Below are 20,541 nucleotides of genomic sequence, written 5' to 3'. Positions count from 1 at the left end.
ATATTCTCCCCCACGATCTGATCGTAGGAACTTTATCTTTCGGTCACGTTGATTCTCTACCTCATTCTGAAATTCCTTGAACTTTTCAAAGGTCTCAGACTTGTGTTTCATTAAGTAGACATACCCATATCTACTCAAGTCATCAGTGAGAGTGAGAACATAACGATATCCTCCGCGAGCCTCAACGCTCATTGGACCGCACACATCAGTATGTATGATTTCCAACAAGTTGGTTGCTCGCTCCATTGTTCCGAAGAACGGAGTCTTGGTCATCTTGCCCATGAGGCATGGCTCGCATGTGTCAAACGATTCATAATCTAGAGACTCTAAAAGTCCATCAGCATGGAGCTTCTTCATGCGCTTGACACCAATGTGACCAAGGCGGCAGTGCCACAAGTATGTGGGACTATCGTTATCAACTTTACATCTTTTGGTATTCACACTATGAATATGTGTAACGTCACGTTCGAGATTCATTAAGAATAAACCATTGACCATCGGAGCATGACCATAAAACATATCTCTCATATAAATAGAACAACCATTATTCTCGGATTTAAATGAGTAGCCATCTCGTATTAAACGAGATCCTGATACAATGTTCATGCTCAAACTTGGCACTAAATAACAATTATTGAGGTTTAAAACTAATCCCGTAGGTAAATGTAGAGGTAGCGTGCCGACGGCGATCACATCGACCTTGGAACCATTCCCGACGCGCATCGTCACCTCGTCCTTCGCCAATCTCCGTTTATTCCGCAGCTCCTGCTGTGAGTTACAAATATGAGCAACGGCACCGGTATCAAATACCCAGGAGTTACTACGAGTACTGGTAAGGTACACATCAATTACATGTATATCAAATATACCTTTAGTGTTGCCGGCCTTCTTGTCTGCTAAGTATTTGGGGCAGTTCCACTTCTAGTGACCCTTCCCTTTGCAATAAAAGCACTCAGTCTCAGGCTTGGGTCCATTCTTTGACTTCTTCCCGGCAACTTGCTTACTGGGCGTGGCAACATCCTTGCTGTCCTTCTTGAAGTTCTTCTTACCCTTGCCTTTCTTGAACTTGGTGGTTTTATTGACCATCAACACTTGATGTTCCTTTTTGATTTCTACCTTCGCTGACTTCAGCATAGCAAATACCTCGGGAATGGTCTTTTCCATCCCCTGCATATGGTAGTTCATCACAAAGCTCTTGTAGCTAGGTGGAAGCGACTGAAGGATTCTGTCAATGACCGCCTCGTCTGGGAGGTTAATGTCCAGCTGGGACAAGCGGTTGTGCAACCCAGACATCTTGAGTATGTGCTCACTGATAGAACTATTTTCCTCCATCTTACAACTGTAGAACTTGTCGGAGACTTCATATCTCTCGACCCGGGCATGAGCTTGGAAAACCATTTTCAGCTCTTGGAACATCTCATATGCTCTGTGTTGCTCAAAACGCTTTTGGAGCCCCGGTTCTAAGCTGTAAAGCATGCCGCACTAAACGAGGGAGTAATCATCAGCACGCTGCTGCCAAGCGTTCATAACGTCTTGGTTCTCTGAGACGGGAGCATCACCTAGCAGTGCTTCTAGGACATATTGTTTCCTGGCAGCTATGAGGATGATCCTCAGGTTCCGGACCCAGTCCGTATAGTTGCTGCCATCATCTTTCAGCTTGGTTTTCTCTAGGAACGCGTTGAAGTTTAGGTTGACATTAGCGTTGGCCATTTGATCTACAAGACATGTTTGCAAAGGTTTTAGACTAAGTTCATGATAATTAAGTTCATCTAATCAAATTATTTAATGAACTCCCACTCAGATTAGACATCCCTCTAGTCATCTAAGTGTTACACGATCCGAGTCGACTAGGCCGTGTCCGATCATCACGTGAGACGGACTAGTCATCGTCGGTGAACATCTCCATGTTGATCGTATCTTCCATACGACTCGTGTTCGACCTTTCGGTCTCTGTGTTCCGAGGCCATGTCTGTACATGCTAGGCTCGTCAAGTTAACCCTAAGTGTTTTGCATGTGTAAAACTGTCTTACACCCGTTGTATGTGAACGTAAGAATCTATCACACCCGATCATCACGTGGTGCTTCGAAATGACGAACTTTAGCAACGACGCACAGTTAGGGGGAACACTTTCTTGAAATTGTTATGAGGGATCATCTTATTTACTACCGTCGTTCTAAGTAAACAAGATGCAAAAACATGATAAACATCACATGCAATCAAATAATAATAGTGACATGATGTGGCCAATATCATATAGCTCCTTTGATCTCCATCTTGGGGCTCCATGATCATCTTGTCACCGGCATGACACCATGATCTCCATCATCGTGTCTCCATGAAGTTGCTCGCCAACTATTACTTCTACTACTATGGCTAACACATTTAGCAATAAAGTAAAGTAATTTACATGGCGTTTCCAATGACACGCAGGTCATACAAAAAATAATGACAACTCCTATGGCTCCTGCCGGTTGTCATACTCATCGACATGCAAGTCGTGATTCCTATTACATGAACATGATCTCATACATCACATATATATCATTCATCATTCATCACAACTTTGGCCATATCATATCACAAAGCACTTGCTGCAAAAACAAGTTAGACGTCCTCTAATTGTTGTTGCAAGTTTTACGTGGCTGCAATAGGGTTCTAGCAAGAACGTTTTCTTACCTACGTGAAAGCCACAACGTGATTTGTCAACTTCTATTTACCCTTCATAAGGACCCTTTTCGTCGAATCCGCTCCAACTAGAGTGGGAGAGACAGACACCCGCCAGCCACCTTATGCAACTAGTGCATGTCAGTCGGTGGAACCGGTCTCACGTAAGCGTACGTGTAAGGTTGGTCCGGGCCGCTTCATCCCACAATACCGCTGAAGCAAAATAAGACTAGTAGCGGCAAGAAAGTTGACAACATCTACGCCCACAACAAATTGTGTTCTACTCGTGCAAAGAGAACTACGCATAGACCTAGCTCATGATGCCACTGTTGGGGAACGTTGCAGAAAATTAAAAATTTTCTACGGTTTCACCAAGATCCATCTATGAGTTCATCTAAGCAACGAGTGAAGGGAGAGATGCATCTACATACCACTTTGTAGATCGCGAGCGGAAGCGTTCAAAAGAACGGGGTTGAGGTAGTCGTTCTTGTCGTGATCCTATCACCGGAGATCCTAGCGCCGAACGGATGGCACCTCCGCGTTCAACACACGTACGGTCAGCGTGACGTCTCCTCCTTCTTGATCCGGCAAGGGGGAAGGAGAGGTTGAGGAAGATGGCTCCAACAGCAGCACGACGGCGTGGTGGTGGTGGAGCAGCAGTACTCCGGCAGGGCTTCGCCAAGCACGTGACGGAGGAGGAGAGGTGTTGGGGAGGGGAGGAGCTGCGCCTTGGATGTGTCCCGCAGCCCTCCCCTCGCCCCTCTATTTATAGGGGAAGGGAGAAGGGGGGACGGCCCCTCTAGATGAGATCTAGAGGGGGGGCGGCGGCCAAGGGGAGGAGGCTTGCCCCCCAAGCAAGGGGGGGCGCCCCCCTTTAGGGTTTCCCCCAACCCTAGGCGCATGGGCCCTAAGGGGGAGTGGCGCCCCAGCCCACTTTGGGCTGGTTCCCTTCCTCATACAGCCCATAAGGCCCTCCGGGAGAGGTGGCCCCTCCCGGTGGACCCCCGGAACCCCTCCGGTGGCCCCGGTACAATACTGATATGCCCCCGTACCTTTCCGGTGACTGTATGACAACTTCCCATATATAAATCTTTACCTCCGGACTATTCCGGAACTCCTCGTGACGTCCGGGATCTCATCCGGGACTCCGAACAACATTCGGTAATCACATATAAGCCTTCCTAATAACCCTAGCGTCACCGAACCTTAAGTGTGTAGACCCTACGGGTTCGGGAGATATGCAGACATGACCGAGACTCCTCTCCGGCCAATAACCAATAGCGGGATCTGGATACCCTGGCTCCCACATACTCCTCAATGGTCTCATCGGATGAACCACGATGTCGAGGATTCAATCAACCCCGTATACAATTCCCTTTGTCAATCGGTATGTTACTTGCCCGAGACTCGATCGTCGGTATCCCAATACCTCGTTCAGTCTCGTTACCGGCAAGTCACTTTACTCGTACCGTAATGCATGATCCCGTGACCAAACACTTTGATTACATTGAGCTCATTATGATGATGCATTACCGAGTGGGCCTAGTGATACCTCTCCGTCATACGGAGTGACAAATCCCAGTCTCGATCCGTGTCAACCCAACAGACACTTCCGGAGATACCTGTAGTGCACCTTTATAGTCACCCAGTTACGTTATGACGTTTGGTACACCCAAAGCACTCCTACGGTATCCGGGAGTTACACGATCTCATGGTCAAAGGAAAAGATACTTGACATTGGAAAAAGCTCTAGCAAAACGAACTACACGATCTTGTGCTATGCTTAGAATTGGGTCTTGTCCATCACATCATTCTCCTAATGACGTGATCCCGTTATCAACGACATCCAATGTCCATAGTCAGGAAACCATGACTATCTGTTGATTAACGAGCTAGTCAACTAGAGGCTTACTAGGGACATATTATGGTCTATGTATTCACACGTGTATTACGATTTCCGGATAATACAGTTATAGCATGAATAAAAGACAATTATCATGGACAAGGAAATATAATAATAATCCTTTTATTACTGCCTCTAGGGCATATTTCCAACACAATCAACCCTAATGTCACCTATATACTCCAATGTCATCACAAGTTTCCGTGGGTCAATTATATGATATGCATCAAACAACTTCAGGTTCATACTATTCAATCCAACACAAAGAACTTCAAAGAGTGCCCCAGGATTTCTACCGGAGAAACAAGGACGAAAACGTGCATCAACCCCTATGCATAGATTACCCCAATGTCACCTCGGGAATCCACGAGTTGAATGCCAAAACATACATCAAGTGAATCAATAGAACACCCCATTGTCACCACGGGCATCCACATGCAAGACATATATCAAGTATTCACAGATCCATAAAAGTATTCAATCCGATAATAGTGAAACCTCAAAGGTAGAAACTCAATTCATCACAACAAGATAGAGAGGAAGAAACACCATAAGATTAAAATATATTAACAAAGCTCAGGGTACATCAAGATCGTGCCAAATCAAGAACACGAGAGAGAGAGAGAGAAAGATCAAACACATAGCTACTGGTACATACCCTCAGTCCTGATGGTGAACTACTCCCTCCTCGTCATGGAGACCGTCGGGATGATGAAGATGGCCTCCGATGATGAATTTCCCCCTCCGGCAGGGTGTCGGAACAGGGTCCCGATTGGGTTTTCGTGGCTACAGAGGATTGCGGCGGCGGAACTTCTCATCTAGGGTTCTTTTCGGGGGTTTGGGTATTTATAGGAATTTTTGACGTAGGTTTCACGTCAAGGGGGTCCACGAGGCAGCGACAAGCTTGATCCAAGCGCCCTGGGGGGTAAGGCGCGCCTAGCGAGCTTGTCGTGTCCTCGTGGGTCTTTTGGTCCTCCCACGAAGCTTCGGTGGTCTCTTTTGGTCCACAAAAAATCACCGTAAATTTTCAGCCCATTCCGAGAACATTTATTTTTGCACAAAAAAATGATACCACGGTAGTTCTGCTGAAAACAGCGTCAGTCTGGTTTAGTTCTAATAAAATCATACCAAAACCATATAAAATTGTTGTAAACATGGCATGAATACTTCATAAATTATAGATACGTTGGAGACATATCAGTATGTACCAGTAGCTATGTGTTTGATCTATCTCCCTCGTGTTTTTGATTTGGCAAGATCTTGATGTACCACGGGCTTTGTTAATATAGCTGGATCATATAGTGTTCTTCTCGCTCTATCTTGTTGTGATGAATTCAGTCTTTCCCTTTGAGGAAATCATTATTATCGGATTGAATATTTTGGATTCGAGAACACTTGATGTATGTCTTGCATGTGGATACCCATGATGACAATGGGGTATTATATTGAGTCACTTGACTAATCAACTTGCGGACTTCCGAGGTGTAAAGGGGTAATCTAGGCACATAGGTTGATACACGTTTTTGTCCTACTTTCTCCAATAGAAACTTTCGATTACTCTTTGAAGTTCTTTGTGTTGGATTGAATATTATGAATCTGAAATTGTTTGATGCATATTGAATAATTAAGTCACGGATACTTGTGGTGACATTTTAGTATCTAGGTGAAATTAGAGTTGATTGATGTGTATCATATGGTGTTATTTTAGTACGAACTCTAGGGCTGTTTGTGACACTTATAGGGATGGCTCAATAGATTGGTCTGAAAGGATAACTCTGAGGTGGTTCGCTACCTACAACAATTTCATCTTATGTTTTCCGCTATTTATAATAACTTTGGAGTGATTCTTTGTCGCGCATTGAGGGATAGTTATATGATTCAATTATGTTAGCACTGTTGAGAGATTGCACTAGTAAAAGTATGAACCCTAGGCCTTATTTCCAAGCATCACAATAGTGTTTGTTCTCACTTTTACTACTTGTTACCTTACTGTTTTTATTGTTTTAGATTACAAAAACCTATTTCTACTATCCATCCTACACTTGTATCACCATCTCTTCGCCGAACTGGTGCACCTACACAATTTACCATTGTATTGGTGTGTTGAGGACACAAGAGATTTTCTGTATTTGATTGCAGGGTTGTTTGAGAGAGACCATCTCTTCGGCGTGGGAATCGTTCCAGCCAAGGCATAACATAGTAGCACAGACGACGTAAGACTCGGATATGCGATAGGATAGATGAGACAGGCTAAGGAAGAAACGGAGATGGGGCACTGACCTTTACTAGCCGTAGACGCTTCCTTTGGCCACCGACGTGCGCCCTCGTTCTGCCGCCACCACAAGTCATGACTCACAACTTACCAGATAGCCCAAGGTTTTTCTTTTGTTCGGTAAGGCGAGAGAATGAGGGGAGGGGATGGAAGAGGTGGGCGTACGAGGGAGAGGTTGGACGAAAGGAGAGAAATGGGAACCTTATTCTTTTTGTAGAAATAGCACATTGCCCGTGCGTTCCTACAGGCAAACGATGAATAACGTGTCCAAATCCTGCCTATCTGGTGACAACTATATGACTCTCTAATCTGTTGGCAACGTCAACTACGTGAGCTGGCTTTAATTTTCAAGACCAAATGAAAAGGTCAAATATAAACACTGTTGAAGGTCTAAACATAAAGTAACCAAAAAATGAGATCATATCTACTAAGTAGGTCTAACAATTTCGAACAAGGATACAATATGATCAGGACCAGGACTAATTGTCTCAAGCAAAATAATATTGTGTCAAAGTTCATTGTATAGTTCGTGCAGTAGCGCCAGAGGAGAGAATTAGAGATAGCTGGTGGACCCTTCATATTTCGTTTTGAACGTTCACCGTAGATTAATATCTATATCCATTTTTCAAGTGAAGTCAGAAGCAACCAGGTCCAAATATGGATCAATCCTTAAGGCATACCCCGACACGTCGAACATAGATATAGATATTCCCCTTAAAATTTTGATTATGTCTGACAGTGATAAAATAATCTATGTAGCAAAAAGGCATTTAATTGACAATTTATGCGGGAGGGTAAACTGGAAGAGATCAATATAATTTGTTGGGCTAAATGGAATGGATACTATAGTAACTATGTCCAGGTCGACTGAAGCTTTGTTAACAAGCGGAAATTATCGCATATGTCAGATTCCAGCGCGTGCAGCATCTGTGGCGCCCTGGACTCATGGAGACACTCCCTCTTGGAATGCACAATGTCAAGATGTACATGGCCCCTCGTGGATGATGATCTGGCACAAACCTTGGCAATGAACACAGAATCAAAGGCAAAACAATGGCTCTTTACCCTCATGGGGGTATTATCGCATGAGTCGTTCGTGAAGCTCTCAGTTTCTCTGTGGGCTATATGGACAGTGCGCCGGAAAGCAATTCATGAAGGTATATTTCAAAGCCCCCAAGCCATCAATGGTTTCATTAACAGGTATCTCCAGGAGCTTAATATACTGGCTGCACCAACTCCTAACCCGAATCAGCGTGCCGTTCAGGTGACCAGCGCAATTATCCGCCCAAAAGCGCCACCGGCGGGCCATGCAAAGATTCACGTCGATGCTGCTTGCCGAAAGGGACTAGGAGGCACAGCGGCAGTTGTTTGCCGGGATGAAACATGAGCTTATCTGGGAAGCTCAGCCCTAGTGATTGCAGGCGTCGATGACCCGGAGATTCTGGAAACAATTGCTTGCAGGGAGGCGTTAGCATTGGCACAAGATCTTAATATTCAGAACCTGCTTGTAGCTTCAGACTCCAAGGGAGCAGTCGGAGCGATCAACAACAGAAGCCGTGGATCGAGTGGTGCCATCGTCTCGGAGGTTCATAGAATAGCTGTTAATTTGAGTTGTAATTTTACTTTCGAAGGACGTGCCGTTAATGTCGAGGCACATAGTTTAGCCAAGTATGCATTTTCTCTAGGTCCGGGGCGCCACATTTGGCTAGGTCAACCCCATGACCAAAGATGTATCCCACTATCTGTGGACTTTGCTGAATAAAAGCTTGGAGTTATCGCTCAAAAAAAAACAAGCGGAAATTATAGCTACATTGACAGCTCTTAGTTAAGACCCAAGTGCACCGTAACTGAAATCAAAGATCTCATGTTCACGAATAAGCACGTTCAGAAACAGCGCCATAATCAGGCCTAGCAACAGTGGATAAAGAACAGAGCTCATGCACGCATGGTTTTGGGTACCGCCCGAGAAAAACGGATACCGGGCGGTTACCGAGCTTCTCGTTGCCCCACGAAAAACACGTATCCCGAGCAAAAAATTCCGATTTTTTTGAATTTTTACGTGAAATGTACACTACAATAACATAGCATCTCCATGCTTTCATTAAACGTTGCTGTGGCGTGGTGGTTGCCGTCTATTTCCCTCCTCGAGAGGTCCCTTGTTCGAATCCCCACTTTTGCACAAACTTTTATTTTTTATTTTTTATTTTTCAGAAGGCGTAGGTGATAAAAACCAAGGACCGGGCAGGAATCGAACCCGCGACGTCCTCATTAGCGAGTGCACGACGCTCCACTGTGATGCTATCAACTTTGTGCTTAATGTAGTTTGAAGTCTTCTGTATATCTAGTTTAAAAGAATTTGAATTCAAAATTCAGTTTTAAATTTCGTCCGAAAAATGTTCGGTAATTCTCGGTAACCGTGGTAACCAAGAATCTCGCCCCCCCACGAGAAAATTCGTCCATTCGGAATCCAAAACCTTGCATGTACGCACCTCAAAGATGAGACATGACGTCACTGTTGCAGCTGCCCGAACTCCCTTGCCGCTTGCACCCTGTTCCGTTGTGCATGTGGCCCGACAACGCGCACGCGAGTGCCGCCGTCGCCCAAACGCGAGGCGGCGGCGTCCAGGCATGCCGCCGCAGGGCCAGCCCTGAGGGGAGGCAGGGGGGCGGCCGCCCCGGGCCCCTCAAATCCAGGGGCCCCCTCTGACCAAGTATGTCTTACGTAGCAGAAGGTCAGATCTGGTCGTAGGTTGCCATGTTTTCATCGTTCCAATCACACAAAGAAGGTAACCGACGGTCACGCAAAACGTTGTCATGTTTTCATCGTTGCCATCCATCCCTCTTGCTGATACTGGGCCTGGCCCAATGCTTGGGCAGCATTAGCTGCCGAGGCCCTAGGTAGCGCAAAACGCCCTCGTCTCCTTTTTTTCCATCATGGATGCCCATCGATTTCGCCCGCCGCCGACGCCCACAGCCGATGCTACGATGGCGGCGAGGGAGGAGGAGCACACAGGTACGCTGGTCTTCTTGCCCGATCACTTCACTCTTTGTTGATCGAATCTTGTGGGACTGTATGGATTTTCAGATTTCTCCCCTTCCTTCCTCTCGATGGAAAGAAATAGTCACCATGAGTAGGATTTAAGTTTGGCATTCAGAAATAAGGGTCATGAGTTTACTGTTTGATTGAGAGAAATTGTGAGGAGGAGATGATGTCTACTGATGCACGATTAACCATTAAGTTACGTGGAATTCTGTATAAGACTTGTCTGTTCAATTAACTTGCTGATCAATTTTATGGTTTTGTAGTGGATGTGCAAAATCACCTTTTCTCAAAAACATTCAGAAGGCTCCTTTCTTTCAGAAAATTTCAACATATATCTCCAGGACCAAAGTTGATCAGAAAAATGATTCCTTTTGGATCTGGAGATGATATCTAGTAATATACTGAATCTTGTGCTCATCAGTTTTCTCATATAGTTTTTGACATTCAACTCATTATCCATGTTATTTCTAGAGCATAGAAGATGGTTCGAATGCTTCAAGAACAATTTGTTTATCAAGGACATGTATAAGGAGGCACTGGATGTGTGAATGATGGCCAAGGTATGCTGCCTTATGTGATGGTTATTGTCATTCTTTTAAATAGCTATATAGTGAGTAGAAACGATGTGAGGTTTGTAGATTTCCAAGGGAGCTTAAATAGTTTGGTAACTTTAAAAATTATTGAATGAGATTTATATTGATACCATAATAAACATAATTGCATCTAGCAATGTTAGAGGTAAATTTTAAGGTAAAATAAAAATTATTGATTTTGGATGCATTTTACTATATTGTTTATTTATAATATATTGAATATTATTGTGATGTTTAAATTGAGGGGCCCCAGATTCTAGTCTCGCCCCGTGCCCCAGAAATCTCAGGACCGGCCCTGTGCCGCCATCGTCCGAGGACGAGGAGACACCGGCCACGCGAGGTGCTTGGATACATGTGTGCGGGGCAGCAACCGGCTTCATCCAGATACGAGTGGTGGCGGCGGCGAGAGACGTGAGGGCGTCTTTTTGTTTTTTTTCACAGTACAGACGCAAGCGCTCATATACACGCGCATACACCCACCCTTATGAACGCACACGCGCACACCCTACATATATGAGCATTTTTGAAAGACTGAGCCAGCATATCATCTTAAAATTTACGAAGTCACGGTATGCACCTCGTCGTCGATGGGAACGTCTCCTCCCACTGAATGCGCATCGGCGGAAATCCTGAAATAATCAAGGAATAAATGCGAGCATCAGGACTTAATCTTGATGGGCTGGGATACCACAGTGCCTCTAACCATCCAATCACAGATTGGTTCGCAAGACGTGAGGGCATTGATTAGGAAAGCACCCACGTGATTTTTACGGAACGATCTGTGTGTGATTTGGTGTTTTTTTAGATTGGATGGATGGAGAGACATGCAGACCGGTTCTCTCTTTCTACTTACTATTCGTCGCCGGTTTTTTCTACTACGAGGGACAAAAAAATCGGTGGGCGAGGAGGTGGGACCAGGGGCGATTTCCTTCTATCGATCGGACGCGAGACAGTCCATATAGACTCGATTCAATCGAACGCAACCGGACGTTGCCCTCAAACCGGACCAACGGACCGGAGCAAGCAGAGGAGCCGGCCAATTGGTGGGCACAGGATTTAATAAAAGAACAAAAACGAGACGAGACTCTCATATGTCATCCGACTGCACGACTCTCGCACGTCTCTCGTGTCATCCGACTGCACGACCGTCTTATATATTTCAATCAATACATAAAATACAATAAAATAAGAAGGACTGCACGTCCGTTTCCGTATCGATCCACACGCCCGAGTCAAACTCCATCTGCAATCAGCAGATCGAGAACAAGACGACCACGGGGGAGGTGGAGATGGACGGAAGCAAATCAAAATCCGTCTCCCAGCAGCAGATCGAGAGCACGACGACTCAGGAGGGGATCGAGATGGACCTAGGCAAAACAAGCCCCATCATCTCCGAGCAGGAGATCGAGCGGCTCTGTGTGCAGATGGACGAGGTGGCGTCTTTAATGAGATACAGGATCATACCATCAGCCCCACTCTGCAGCAGCAATGAGACTGAAGATCAGCCCGTGATCGACGGCATCCGAAAAGAGTTGGCTGATCTGCAGGGCAGCATGTCCAAGCTCAAATCGCAACTGAAGCCTTTCTGGCACAAGTACCCGTATGAGGAGGACTATGTGGCGCCGGAGGAGGAGAAGGATCCCAAGGAGAGGGCAAGGAAGGAGATGGAGGAGGAGCAAGAGGTCTTTGATTCCTACCGTCAAGGCGTCGAATCTAAAGTTAGACACTTTGGATACACAAGTAAGACATTTTTTGCTTTGTATGATTCCTATCAATGCAGCTGATTCAATCCTTGTAACAAATACTAATTCATGGTTTATTAGGATCGATCGCATGTTAATTATTTTTTCTTAACAACAAAATTGTGCGTGCAGCCCTAGTGAGCCCCATGCACTTTACACACTACACACCCAGACAGGTCCCATCCGATTATACTACCCGCGGGATCACCTTGCAGATCTTCTCCTTCAAGATTGCCAAGATCAGTTTGGACCTGGAATGGCCACTCCTGCAATGGCCACTCAAAGTCTACGGCGTCGTCGCCGCACGAGACAATGTGGATCGCAGACGCAACATTCTCTTCCACCGGCGAAGGGACAACTTCCAAGAGATCACCCAAGAAGTAAGCGCCTGTCGTATTCTGTAAACTTTCCTTTTATCTCCTCTTTGTTGCATGCATGAGTCTTTATCTGTTGATCCATCGGTTTGTTGCAATTCATTCATTCAGTGTGTGTAATGATGACCTTGCAGGACCCTTTTCTGTGCTTGACTGGCCCATCCCGTGCAATCTCAGCCGACCGCCCTCTTGAGTTTGAAGTCCAACTAAAACTTAAGGGCGGCGCAGCAGAGTCTGAAGACAGCGTGTTGATCAATAGCAGAAGCCATTACAATGGTTATCATACCCCTAATGGTTTATATACTGTCACTTTTGACAACTGTCTTTGCACAACCAAGTTAAGCCTGCAGAAACTATATCATGGAGCAGTCCAAGCCACTTTCTTGCGTGTCGGCATTGTTAAAGGCAGTCAAAGCCCTTTCAGTTATGGAGGCAGAGTTGCTTGCTCCTCACCACCTCAGAAAGATGGTAGTGAAGCCCCTGGCACTCCCACCCAAGTTGTATTGCTTGATTCTCGCGATTGTGCTGACGGGAAGATGCCAATAGGCGAAGAAGATGGTTACCTTGATCTGTCAAGGCATGTTGTTTCTGTTGAATTACGAACAGTGACTGAAGATTCTGAAGAACTGGAAGAAACCCTGGAAGTTGTCATAGAAGCCTACTCTCCTGGTGGTCCTGTTCAAGCTCCTATCATGGTCAGGCCTCAATACTGTGGCATAAGTAAACATAAATGTGACCTCAACGGCTCTAAGGTGAAGATAATCATTGCTTGGTCACCTATTGTTAGCAGTGCTAGCACAAGAAAGGTTATTCTGTGAGAGGGATATGTTCGTTGGTGCTCATGTATTTGATCAGCTATGTAAGATGTGAACATATTGCTGTATCGATCTGCTATGCAATATGTTTGACTGTGTGTATCGACTCTGTTTTATAAGCCAAGTCTAGATGGTGTATTTCTTACATTACTGCTATAACTTGCAAGTCATGTTGTAGGAAGTATTTCTGGTCTGACCGTTAAGCAGCCACATTACGCATAGTGTCTGAATGTTTTTTTAACACATGCATGTTACTCTCTCTAGAGTAATAGAGTAGATGCTTTCATTCTGTTACAAGACACTTCATTTTTCTTTGTCTTGCTTACTAGAATCTCTGCCCAGTTGGTAGAAGGAGAGCGCTTCGGTGCCTTAAGGCACCTGCCTTTGGATCCCTGGCATGTGGGCCAGGCAAAGCTGCGTCCTTGGTAGAAATATGATAAGTGAGCTCAGTTCCCACCGGTGACATGGCGTCAGTTATACACATCGCGGTTAGCGTACTTCACGGAAGGGCGATCGCGGGGCGATCCGATCTCGCTAGGGTTCCCGTCGTCCGTCTGGGCCGCCGCTCGCCGCCCTAAACCGCATCCCGTCCCGTCCACCATAGACCTTCCGCGAGCTAGGGATCGTGGTTGTACACCACTAATCAGTCCCTAGGGTTTCCAGTTTCGGGTGAGTTAGCTAGCGGGGATGGAGGATGTTGAAGGGCTGATGAGGGGCTTGAAGTTGTCGGCAGCGGAGAGAAGAGGTCTGAAAATCAGGGAAGTGGAGAAGGGGAAGTCAAATGAGTGGACATCGGATGATCCTCAAGCAGTAGGGAAGTTGTTTGCGGAAAAACTAGCGCATGCAGGGGTAGTAGGCCAAACCTTGGGAAGAATTTGGTGTCCGATCAAAGGCCTAGATTGCAAAGAACTGAGGGCCAACACCTTTTTTTCACCTTTCGGCAGGCATCAGGGTGGAGGAGAGCCTTGGAGGAGGGCCCATGGTGGTTCGACAAAGAACTACTTGTCATGGAAGAGTTTGACCCGGACAAAACAGTGGAGGAGTATGAGTTCATTCTCATCCCTATGTGGATTCGTGTATTCGGTCTGCTGCTCGGGTATATGAATAGAGCTATGGGTGAGCGGATTGGGGATGATTTTCATGAGCTGGTGGATGTGGATGTTGGGAATAATGGCAAGGCGGTGGGGAAATATCTTCAGGTCAAGGTCAAGTTGGACATCACTGAGCCTCTCATGAGGGGTTTTGTGCTAGACAGAGACAGGAAGGAGGCAAGTAAGGGAGGAGCAACTATGGAGGTAGACAAGAAGGATCTACTTTGGTGTCGCTTTGAGTACGAATGTATGCCTGATTTTTGCTACACATGTGGTGTGATTGGACATGGTGAGAAGGAGTGCAGGAAGAAACCTATTAGAGGAGAGGCGCCGCAATATGGACCGTGGATGAGAGCAGAGGAGAGTAACAAAAGGGGGAGGAGGGTGCTAAGGGGAAGTGGCAGGAGTCTAGGGGTAGTCATGATAAGCAGTGTCTTAGTGGAGGTAGGGGCAGTCAGGGGGGAAGAAGGCAATACAATTGGGGGAAGGGGTCGGGAGGCTCAGGCAGCAACGCGCAATCATGGAGGAAGGATGACTCGGCCTCCGGAATCAGTGGCAAGAACACAGGAGGTGAGGAGAAAGAGGTCACAAGCCCACTTAAAATAACTGACAAAACTGAGGAAATACCAGCTAGCAAGGCATCAAAGACTCTCCAGTTTGGGTCACCTCCAAAGGACCGTAAGGAAGGGGAGCTAAAGAATATGGACGTTGACCTACCAACCAAGGTGAGTACTCAAGCGGGAAAATGAACAGGCAAGGAAGAAGGAGAAGGAGACGAGGTGGCAAAAGTGAATATTAAGGACGACGGTGGGAAGGGTGAAAGGAAGGGGATGCAGGATGGTACTGATGAGAAAGGGAAGAATGGGAGAAAGTTCAGGAGAAAGACACGACCGGAGGGAATTATCTCACAGGGAAATTTAGAAGTGAAGCTTGGGAAGAGAGGCAGGGAGGAGATGGAGGTGGATGATGGAACCAAGGTCAAAAAGGGAAGGGGTGGAGGAGAGGCTGGTCAAACAATGTTACAACCGGAGACAGTAGGGGAGGCTATCAGCATAGTTAACAATACCCACTCAAACATATCGGCCGGGCTGCCAAGGCAGCCCCGCCGGGAGCAATGAAAGTTATCAGCTGGAACTGCCGGGGGCTCGGGAATGGACCGGCAGTTTGCTCTCTTCTCGAGTTGGTAAGAGTGGAGGATCCCGATATGTTGTTCCTATGTGAGATAAGATTGAAGGAGAAGGTGTTGGGGAGGCTTAGGTGGTCATTGGGGCTTGCCAACATGATAGCGTGGAATGATGAGGGAAGTGGCAGAGGAGTAGCTATGTTTTGGCACAGAGGTCTTGATGTTTCATTGAGATCGTATGAAAGGAGGCATGTGGATGTAGATATTGCACAGGAAGATGGCTTGGTCTAGCGTTTAACGGGAGTCTATGGTGAGTTTGCTATGGACAGGAAGAAAGAGACCTGGAAGCTGCTCAGAAATCTGAAGCAACAACACCAAACTGGAAGGCCGTGGCTATGCATAGGAGATTTTAACGAGATTCTGACAAGCAATGAAAAGATAGGGGGTGCGGACCGGCCACAACACTATCTTGACAATTTTCGCCAAGCATTGGACTACTGTGAGCTTCATGACGTTGGTTTTGAGGGTGATATGTATACATGGAGAAATCATAGCAAAGAACTACGCCCTTACATCTGTGATAGGCTAGACCGGGCTGCCGCAAATGATGACTGGTGTGAAACTTTCCCAAACTATGTGGTGGTTAATGGAGAGCCATGTCACTCGGATCACAGGCCGGTCGTTGTGTACCTTGACGGAATGGACAGGGGATGGAAGAAAGTGGACCGGATCTACCGGTTTGAAGCCAGTTGGCTACACGAGGATGGTTGTGAGGATGTGGTTAAGGAGGCATGGGAGAGTAGCTATAGAGAAGGTGTTGGAGGTGTAACCCAAGCGCTTAAAGGAGTAGCAAGGAGGATGACTACCTGGAGTAAGGAGGTGGTGGGAGAGCTTGATGGTAGAATTAAGAAGACACGAGGTGACCTGGAGAGATGCATGCATGAACTGGTCTCTGAAGTAAAGATCCATGAGGAAGCAAGGCTAAGGTGTGTTCTAGAGGACTTGAAAGAGAAAAGGTACACACGACAAAAACAACGGGCACACATGTGGTGGTTGCGGGGCGGCAACAGAAATGTCAAGTACCTGCAATCGGTAGCGTCGGCAAGGAAGAGATCAAATAGGCCGAAGGATATAAGAAGGGAGGATGGCAAGACGGTGGAGGAAGGGGCCGCTTTAACTAATTATGTGCATTCTTATTTTCAGGATCTATTTACTTCGTCCAGCCCACACAGGCTCTCTGAATTGATTGATAAGGTTCAACCACGAGTTTCAAGCTCTATAAATGCAATTCTGGAAGCAGAATACACTCGTGAGGAAGTGAAAGCTGCATTAGACCATATCGGTGACCTCAAAGCCCATGGACCTGACGGCATGCCCGCAATCATTTTTAAACGCCACTGGCATTTCATGGGTGACCAGATCATGGAAGAGGTGTTGGCTGTGCTAAACGGAGGCGATTTTTCGGAAGGCTGGAATGATACAATGGTGGTGTTGATCCCTAAAGTAAAGAATCCGAAGAGGATCAAAGACCTAAGACCAATCAGCTTGTGCAACGTAGTTTACAAGATAGTCTCCAAGGTTCTTGCAAATAGACTTAAGTTGGTGCTGCCAGAGGTCATCTCTGAGAATCAGAGTGCGTTCGTGCCCGGGAGACTAATCACAAACAATGTTCTTATAGCATATGAGATCTCCCATTACTTGATGAACAAGAGGAATGGAAGAAATGGTCTTGCGGCGATCAAGGCGGACATGAGCAAAGCGTATGACAGAGCTGAATGGTGCTTTCTAGAAGCTATGTTATGCAAAATGGGGTTTAGGAGGAGTTGGATTGACCTCATCATGAAATGTGTTAGGACTGTACGGTACCAGATTAAGGTCAATGGAGAGCTCACTCATCAGTTTAGTCCGTCACGAGGATTGAGGCAGGGAGACCCCATCTCTCCCTACATGTTCGTCATTTGCGTGGAAGGGCTGTCTACACTATTGTTGGACACTGAGGAAAGAGGCATCATGCATGGAGTAAAATTTTGTCCGAGAGCGCCATGTGTGTCTCACCTCCTTTTCGCTGGCGACTTCATGCTCTTGATCAGAGCGGACCAGCAAGAAGCAGCAGCGTTACATGATGTTCTCCAGCTATACGAAGACTGCTCCAGTCAGTGTATCAATACAGAGAAGTCTGCTGTCATGTTTAGTCCTAACACCTGCGATAATGATAGAAATTCAGTCAAGGCAACGTTAGGCATTCAAAGTGAAAACTGGAACGAGAAATACCTGGGCCTGCCTGTTCATGTGGGATGATCTAAGAAGAAGGCATTCAACTACATCAAAAGAAGTATGTGTGGCCGAGTATATGGGTGGCAGGAGAAGCTCTTGGCAAAGGAAAGTAAAGAGGTCCTGGTTAAGGCAGTGGGACAAGCCATCCCGACATTTGCCATGTCCTATTTTAATCTTACTAAGTCGTTTTTCTCGGAGCTAAACACTCTTCTTGGCAAATTTTGGTGGAGCCAGCAGGATAAGCAGAATGCCATGCACTGGATAAGTTGGGAAAAATTGTCTCAGCCAAAGGCCCTGGGAGGTTTAGGTTTTCGGGACATGCACAGATTCAACTTGGCGATGTTGTCGAGGCAAGGCTGGCGACTAGTGCAAAATCCAACCAGCCTTTGCGCTAGAGTTCTGAAGGCACGGTACTTTCCGAACTGTAGCGTCCTTGAAGCTGTAGCCCATGATGGAATTTCCTACTCATGGAGGAGCATACTACATGGTCTCGACCTTGTTAAATAAGGATAAATATGGAGGATTGGAGATGGCTCAAAGGTTAACATTTGGCTGGACCCATGGATACCTAGGTCCTGGTCACGTCGGGTAATTACCCAGAGAGGGGCCAGCTTGCTAACACAGGTCCAAGAGCTAATCTGCCCGCTGACCGGTGATTGGGATGAGCAACTTGTCAGGGACACTTTATATGCGGAGGATGCACGCCATATACTACAGATATTCTGTTGGGGAACGTAGCAGAAATTCAAAATTTTCCTACGTGTCACCAAGATCTATCTATGGAGAGACCAGCAACGAGAGGAAGGAGAGTGCATCTACATACCCTTGTAGATCGCTCAGCGGAAGTGTTCAAGTGAACGGGGTTGATGGAGTCGTACTCGTCGTGATCCAAATCACCGGAGATCCTAGTGCCGAACGGACGGCACCTCCGCGTTCAACACACGTACAGCCCGATGATGTCTCCCAAGCCTTGATCCAGCAAGGAGAGAGGGAGAGGTTGAGGAAGACTCCATCCAGCAGCAGCACAATGGCGTGGTGGTGATGGAGGAGCGCGGCAATCCTGCAGGGCTTCGCCAAGCGCCACGGGATATGGGGAGAAAGAGAGGGAGGGCTGCACCAACAGGTAGAGATCAGATCGCGCGTTATGGGCAGCCCCAGGCCTCACTATATATAGGGGAGAGGGAGGAGGGTGCGCCCCCTCTAGGGTTCCCACCCCTAGGGGGGGCGGCAGTCCTAGATGGGAAAGGGGAGGCGGCCAAGAGGGGGAGAGAGGGGGGCGCCCCCTAGGGTGGGCCTTAGGCCCATCTAAGCCTAGGGTTTCTCCTTTCTCCTCCTTTGCTGCGCCTTGGGCCTTGTGGGAGGCGCACCAGCCCACTTAGGGGCTGGTCCCTCACCACCCTTGGCCCATGCAAGCCTCCGGGGCATGTGGCCCCACTTGGTGGACCGGTCCGGGACCCTCCCGGTGGTCCCGGTACGTTACCGATAAACCCCGAAACTCTTCCGGTGATCAAAACAGGACTTCCCATATATAAATATTTACCTCCGGACCATTCCGGAACTCCTCGTGACGTCCGGGATCTCATCCGGGACTCCGAACAAAATTCGGTAACCACATACAAACTTCCTTTATAACCCTAGCGTCATCGAACCTTAAGTGTGTAGACCCTACGGGTTCGGGAGACATGCAGACATGACCGAGACGTTCTCCGGCCAATAACCAACAGCAGGATCTGGATACCCATGTTGGCTCCCACATGTTCCACGATGATCTCGTCGGATGAACCATGATGTCAAGGACTTAATCAATCCCGTATACAATTCCCTTTGTCTATCGGTACGATACTTGCCCGAGATTCGATCGTCGGTATCCCGATACCTTGTTCAATCTCGTTACCGGCAAGTCTCTTTACTCGTTCCGTAACACATCATCCCGTGATCAACTCCTTGATCACATTGTGCACATTATGATGATGTCCTACCGAGTGGGCCCAGAGATACGTCTCCGTCACATGGAGTGACAAATCCCAGTCTCGATTCGTGCCAACCCAACAGACACTTTCGGAGATACCCGTAGTGTACCTTTATAGCCACCCAGTTACGTTGTGACGTTTGGCACACCGAAAGCATTCCTACGGTATCCGGGAGTTGCACAATCTCATGGTCTAAGGAAATGATACTTGACATTAGAAAAGCTTTAGCATACGAACTACACGATCTAGTGCTATGCTTAGGATTGGGTCTTGTCCATCACATCATTCTCCTAATGATGTGATCCCGTTATCAACGACATCCAATGTCCATGGTCAGGAAATCGTAACCATCTATTGATCAACGAGCTAGTCAACTAGAGGCTTACTAGGGACATGGTGTTGTCTATGTATCCACACATGTATCTGAGTTTCCTATCAATACAATTCTAGCATGGATAATAAACGATTATCATGAACAAGGAAATATAATAATAATCAATTTATTATTGCCTCTAGGGCATATTTCCAACAGTCTCCCACTTGCACTAGAGTCAATAATCTAGTTCACATCGCCATGTGATTAACACTCACAGGTCACATCGCCATGTGACTAACACCCAAGAGTTTACTAGAGTCAGTAGTCTAGTTCACATCACTATGTGATTAACACTCAACG

At 46.7% G+C, this 20,541-nt stretch overlaps 1 protein-coding gene across 1 annotated transcript; it reads left to right on the top strand.

Moving 5' to 3' along the window:
* Positions 1-11,822: 11,822 nt before the first annotated feature.
* On the top strand, positions 11,823-13,523 carry LOC147987877 (uncharacterized). The gene is made up of 3 exons (XM_087540463.1): positions 11,823-12,216; positions 12,351-12,598; positions 12,727-13,523. Exons 1-3 carry the CDS (start codon positions 11,838-11,840, stop codon positions 13,408-13,410), a joined length of 1,311 nt encoding a protein of 436 aa, XP_087396589.1. The 5' UTR covers positions 11,823-11,837; the 3' UTR covers positions 13,411-13,523.
* Positions 13,524-20,541: the final 7,018 nt, after the last annotated feature.

This window comes from Triticum urartu, chromosome 2A, assembly GCF_056163025.1.
Source record: "Triticum urartu cultivar PI428250 chromosome 2A, HENAU_Tu73, whole genome shotgun sequence".
Classification (NCBI taxonomy): Eukaryota; Viridiplantae; Streptophyta; class Magnoliopsida; order Poales; family Poaceae; genus Triticum; species Triticum urartu.
Note: the sequence above shows the minus strand (reverse complement) of the source record. Positions and strands in the feature narration are given on the sequence as shown.